This window comes from Nicotiana attenuata, unplaced genomic scaffold (assembly GCF_001879085.1).
Source record: "Nicotiana attenuata strain UT unplaced genomic scaffold, NIATTr2, whole genome shotgun sequence".
NCBI classification, from domain to species: Eukaryota; Viridiplantae; Streptophyta; class Magnoliopsida; order Solanales; family Solanaceae; genus Nicotiana; species Nicotiana attenuata.
The window spans coordinates 853,872-859,999 of record NW_017670339.1 but is presented as its reverse complement, the minus strand read 5'-3'; the positions used below and the strand labels follow the sequence as shown (position 1 = coordinate 859,999).

Sequence of the window (6,128 nt, the reverse complement as noted above, 5' to 3'; positions counted from 1 at the left end):
TGCTGACTAGATTGCTGCTGTGCAAGTGGAGTGCCATTAATTTGAGAGGAACAACGTGTGGCACCTGGTTCCTCGACCCTTAGATAGAACAGTTATTGGAACTAGGTGGTTGTTCAGAAACAAGCTCGATGAGTTTGGCAATAAAACAAGAAATAAAGCCAGGCTGGTGGTCCAAGGCTATAATCAAGAAGAGGGAATTGATTATGATGAAACATTTGCTCTAGTTGTAAGAATAGAAGCCATCAGAATTCTTATTGCCTTTGCATCTTATATGGAATTCGAATTGTTCGAATTCGAATTGTTCCAATAAAAGTGCATTTCTAAATGGATATTTGAAGGAGGAAATTTTTGTCAAATAACCACCTAGTTTTGAATGCCATGAACATCCTGAACATGTCTTCAAGCTTGACAAGGCTCTACATAGATTGAAGTAGGCCCCTCGTGCATTGTATGAAAGATTGTCCAGGTTCCTTCTGGAGAATGGCTTCACTAGAGGAAAAATTAACAACTCTTTTTCTTAAGAAAAGAGGGAGGAACCTGCTGATTGTGCAGGTCTATGTTGATGACATCATTTTTGGTGCAACAAATGATTCCCTGTGTGAGGAGTTTGCAAAGCTTATGGGAAGTAAGTTGAGATGAGTATGATGGGGGAACTGAACTTCTTCCTAGGGCTAAAAGTTAAGCAAACCTCTAAGGGGACGATGATAAGTCAGTAGAAATACATTAAGGAGCTTCTGAATTTGAGATAGAAAGCTCAAAGATCATTAATACTCCTATTTCTACTGTTACTCGTCTAGACATGGACGAACCTGGTTCCCCAGTAAATGAAACTATGTATCGGGGTATCATTAGATCTCTCTTATACCTAACAGCCATCAGACCTGACACCGTGTTTAGTGTTGGGTTTTGTGCTAGATTCCAATCACGTCCTAAAGAATCTCATTTGAAAGCTGCCAAAAAAATTCTGAGGTATCTCAAATGAACAGAGGACCCGGTCCTCTATTATCCCTCAGGAGATAATTTTTACTTGATTGGGTATGCTGATGCTAATTATGTTGGTTATTTGGTGGATAGAAAGAGCACATCTGACATGGCACACTTTCTGGGATCTTGCTTGATTTCATGGGGTACAAAGAAACAAAATTCCGTGGCCCTCTCTATTGCAGAAGCTGAATATGTGGCAACTGCATCGTGTTGTGCCCAACTTCTATAGATCAAGCAACAATTGGAAGACTTTGGTGTATTCTCTGATTGTATGCCACCGATGTGTGACAACACAAGTGCCCTTAATATGGCAGAGAACCCTGTTCAGTATAAGAGGACAAAGCACATTGATGTGTGACATCACTTCCTGAGAGACAATGTTGATAAAGGACTCATTTGTATAAGTTCTGCAAGATAGAGGACCCGGTAGCAGATATCTTCACTTAAGCACTGAGAAGAGAGCACTTCAAAAGAAATCGACTGGAGTCGGGTTTGATCAAAATGAACTGAGAACGTAGTCCCTCAATGATTGACTATGAAAGGATGGTAAGGTAAATTGCTAAAATGTGTTTTCTAGCAACTTCTAACTCTGTTCTATATCGTTACAGGTAAACACGCATGGCAACTACAGGACAAACAAGCAACAAATGACATTGCAATTTTTGGAACGCTGATGCTCATATTTTCAAAATCTGTCAGGGAACCTGATTCCCATGACTTAGGTTAGTAGTTCCTCTTACACTCATACACATTTTTGAACTACTAGTGTGCCGCGTTATTAATTGCCTCCACTTCGTCTCATATCTCTTAAACCGTCCCGACAACCCATCCGTTTTTCTCATACCTTATTGTAACCGTTCCCTCTTTTTCTTCTAAATACCCCAAACCCTCTTTTTGTGTCTTCCCTCTCTCAAGATCAACCATGTTTTCACCATAATATGAGTCTCCCAAAGCCACTAAATACATCCCTTTTTGTGTCTCCATCTCACAAAGTACAGCCATCTAGATTGGAGTGTCGGTTTCTAATATGGTGGATGGTATGGTTGTATCTGGTGTTTCTGAAACTCAATGTGCTCGGCGGTTTGATCTGAATATTTCGTCAGCATCAAGTAATGCTCCACCCTCTTCTACTGGTACTGTATTAATGAATATTGAGGGTGAAATAGATGAAATTTCTTTATCTGTTGGTGCTATGAAAAGTTTAGTGGGAGGTTCTTTGACCAACGATGTTGTTGCTGGGACTCAGGGGGGAAGAATGAGGGAACGAGGACTTGGTGCGTCAAAATGATCAGGTACCGGTCAGTACTACATGGGAGCCTATAGAGGGACCTAGTCCCTCTGCCAAGACGTGTTATCTTCTCCCACTTCGAATGAAACTCCAAGCTCTACTAGGTAACCCCTAGATAGGGTTGACCCTACCACTTTTTGCTCACCCTGTTATAGTCCCTTTGGATAGATGAAGTCTGTGTCGAAGGGAGATTTCGGTGGCAGTGAGGAGGACCTAGATAATCTGTCTGTACCCAGAAAAAGATTGCTCTTGACAGTATACTAAATGAGAATAAGGAGAAAACGAAAAGGAGAACTCTTGTGAAAAGTAGACTCGCTGATGAGGAGGATGTGCCTTCGGCGGATGTTGTAAAGGTTGAGAATGAGGAGACGGATCAGGAACTTGCTCCACTTGTTAGAAAAATATCTAAGAAAGCAGTTTCTGTTAAACAAAAGAAGGTTTTATCTGCAAAAGTTGCTAAAGTTGGTGGTGAGCAAGAAGCTGAGAAGGAGAAGATAGTTGAGAAGCAGAACACTGTTGAGAAGAAGAAGCCTCTCAGAAAGAGGCCAATTATTTCTATTGATTGTCTTTTAAATTTGATACAAGTTTTTTCCTTGACCTTTATGTGAGTGCATAAGATTGAAGTTTATCTATTTGTTTTTGTTTAATTTTTTTTTGAATGCGGTCGCTAAATTTAGTCTGTGATATACATCTGTTTCTATTATTTCTCACCACTCTTTTTTTTTCATTTGAAACGATCCGCACAACACGTGAGTATGTATACTAATATTAATTAATTATAATTTGATGATAATAATGTCTATGAAGACAAATGTTATATACCTAGCTGGATTGATGTAAGCACCAAAATGAGATTGTTACCGTCGATGTGCTCGACGGTCATTCTTATTTATAATATTGTTACAAGGCTAATGTCGAACTTATGTCATTAATAAATACTTCACTTCAAAAGTATCATAACTTAATTCATTAAAGAAGTTAAAAGTATAGTAATGAATATCAATGTATAGTAATTCGAAACTGAAGATTTTACTTCAAGTTCCAATCATTGGTAAGGTTGGATATGAATCTAGGCAAAAGACATACTTTACTCATTGACCTTGTACTCAAATTTGTCTTACATACTTGTTAAATACGGGAATAGTATTACACACCAAATTTTTTAAAATTGTGTCTATTACACAGCTCTTTTGTCATGTGTCACACGCGTGTATTACACATAAAAAAGGCGCGTGAAAACTAAAAAATTCATCTGAAATTAATTTTTTATCTGTTTTAACTATTTCCTTTTTAAATTAAAAAATATAACCCATGTCTTCTTCCCTAACCCCAAACCCCAGCGTCCCCCCCCCCTTCCTGTCTCCTCTTCTTCCCCAACTCCCATCCTAGTTTTGTCTACCCCCCCTCATGTTTCCTCTCTCCAACCCCTGTGACTAAGAAAAAAAAGAAAAAAAAGAACAGAGGAGCTATTGGGTCTTGTAAAAATAAACGTTATTGACCTTTCGAAAATCTTGAAAATTTAATCGAGTCTTGTTGTTTTTGGTGTTCCATGACCTAGAAAATTAGTTTGAATTCATGATTATTATTGGGTAAAAACTTACTTAAAACATGCTGAAAATTTGATGATTAATTTTGATGAAATTCAAAAACACCATTTACATGTAACCTTGGGTTGAGCTTGAATTTGAAATTTGTATTTGGATTTGTGATGGATGTTAAAACTTGTTAAAAATCGGCAAAGAGTTGAATCTATAGCTAGGGAAGAAGGTGTTTGTGGTGGAAGCTTTGGTGGTAGTATGATGATGGTAGAGAAGATGATGAGATTGGGAAGATGAGGAGGGGGTGGGTTTTTTCTTTTCTGTATTTTTTTTCTTTGGGAAGATTTGGGGGGGGGGGGGTGGTGGCAGAGATTTTTTTTTTCCATTTTTTTTCTCGATTTATGACACGTGTCAGATGTTGATTGACGCGCGTAATAACAATCTTTAAGCAGATATGGTCAAACACCGAAGTGGTGTGTAATTGACACACCTTTAAAAATTTTGGCATGCAATATTATTCCCGTATTTAATAGATGTGTAAGAGGAATTTAGGGACAAAGTACATGGGTAAAGTATGTATTTTACCTATGAATCTATAACATCAGAAAATTGAAAAGAGTACATAAAAATTTGCAATATTTTCGTTACATTCCGTTATACTTTTGAATTTCAAGTTTCTGCTCCTTCTCCTGAGAAAATAAATAAAATAAATATGAATCGACAAAGCATATATTCATTCTCCTTTCTCCGCACCCCCTAAGTTTTCTTATTGTACATAGAAAATCTCGTCACAAGGTATAATAAATATTTAAAAGAAAAAGAAGCAAGAATAGCAAGTTGATTCGTTGAAAATAAATTAATGTCAGAATATATTAATATTATAGCTGTATAGCAAAATTGTCAGAATATATTTATATTATAGTTCTATAGCAAAGTACACTCGTCGATTCGTATGATACAGAACTGTCATATATTGCTTGGGCAAACGGAAAATTACAGGATTTAACTAATTAAATAAAATCAAGTTGATTTCTTAAAAACTAATCTAATACTTGTCAGAGTAATCATTGAAGTTGAATAATCGTAAAAACAGTACATTCAATAATCCGTATGGTACTGCACATGTCAAACATATATTCAGATGCGAGGAAAATAGTATAATAATATTATATTTAAGATTAATAAATTTTTGCCTCATACACTCCAATGTATTACTGCATGTAGTCAATGTTGATTAGCAACTCCCAATACTTTGACCATAAGCAAATCCAATAAGGGGTTTTTAAAACAGAAAAAATAAATAAATTCAAGTTGATTTATTGAAAATTAATGCAAAGTGCAAACAAGAGTACTACATTAGTGTATATTCCATTATTATTGTAGTTCTATAGCGCAGTACACTCATTAAATGCGTGTTGTACAATACTTGTTAAGCATTTATTAATTTGGTAAGACGACAAATGATATAAATATTACATATCTAATTAATTAATCTTCCCCCTAAGTGTGAATGCATTTTAATTAATTAGCAGCTTCGAGAAGGGATTTACAGAATGTACGGTCCATGAACATGCAACAAAAGTAAAGTAGTTGGACCAATTTTATTTTATTTTTGGAATGGCCCGCAAAAAATAAGGAGTAAATAACAATAGCAAAAAGTAGTAAGAAAACAGTAAGTTCACATGTCACATGTGTTGGTGTTTGAATTTGGCTATGACTTTTAAAAAAATGGTAGTACTCTCTAGGACCTTGGTAGAAAGTATAAGTTGTCTGTTTATTAAGAAAATAATTTTTCTTTTTAGTTTTTTACCTGGTATATGATATATGTATTGAGCTTCAACTATATCTAACTTAGCACCGAAAAATTTTATATTGGAGAGAGGAGGAAAATGCTCCGTAACAAAAGTGATTTTCATACCTAATTAAGGTTCTCACCCAAAACATTTGTTTAAGGATAGTTGAACACTTACCACTTCATCATAGTTCTTGTTAGGAAGAAAATAAATTAATTTTTATATAATCAATATTTTTGCTTTTGCTTTTGTTATGATCGAACCTTTTGTGTTTCTTTTGGCAAAAAAGGGTATTGAGTTTCTTTAATGAAAATGTAACATTTCTAACCGTTTGAATTTCGAGAGGTTAGGTGATTATTTATTTAGTGGTTAAAATTGGCAGAATACAAATAAAATGATTTGGTTATTATATGGCACAACAAAATATACTCTAGCAACTTGATTTACCATTAAAAATTAAACAAAATGCACAAAGTTTAGAACATTATGGCCTGTTGAAGTCAAAGTTGGGTCATGATCGCCTGG

The 6,128-nt window shown here is 35.5% G+C and overlaps 1 protein-coding gene across 1 annotated transcript; it reads left to right on the top strand.

Moving 5' to 3' along the window:
• The first annotated feature begins 480 nt into the window (after positions 1-480).
• On the top strand, positions 481-1,711 carry LOC109238086. The gene is made up of 4 exons (XM_019404519.1): positions 481-625; positions 798-969; positions 1,075-1,196; positions 1,593-1,711. The coding sequence occupies exons 1-4, from the start codon at positions 481-483 to the stop codon at positions 1,709-1,711; spliced, it is 558 nt and encodes a 185-aa protein (XP_019260064.1).
• Positions 1,712-6,128: the final 4,417 nt, after the last annotated feature.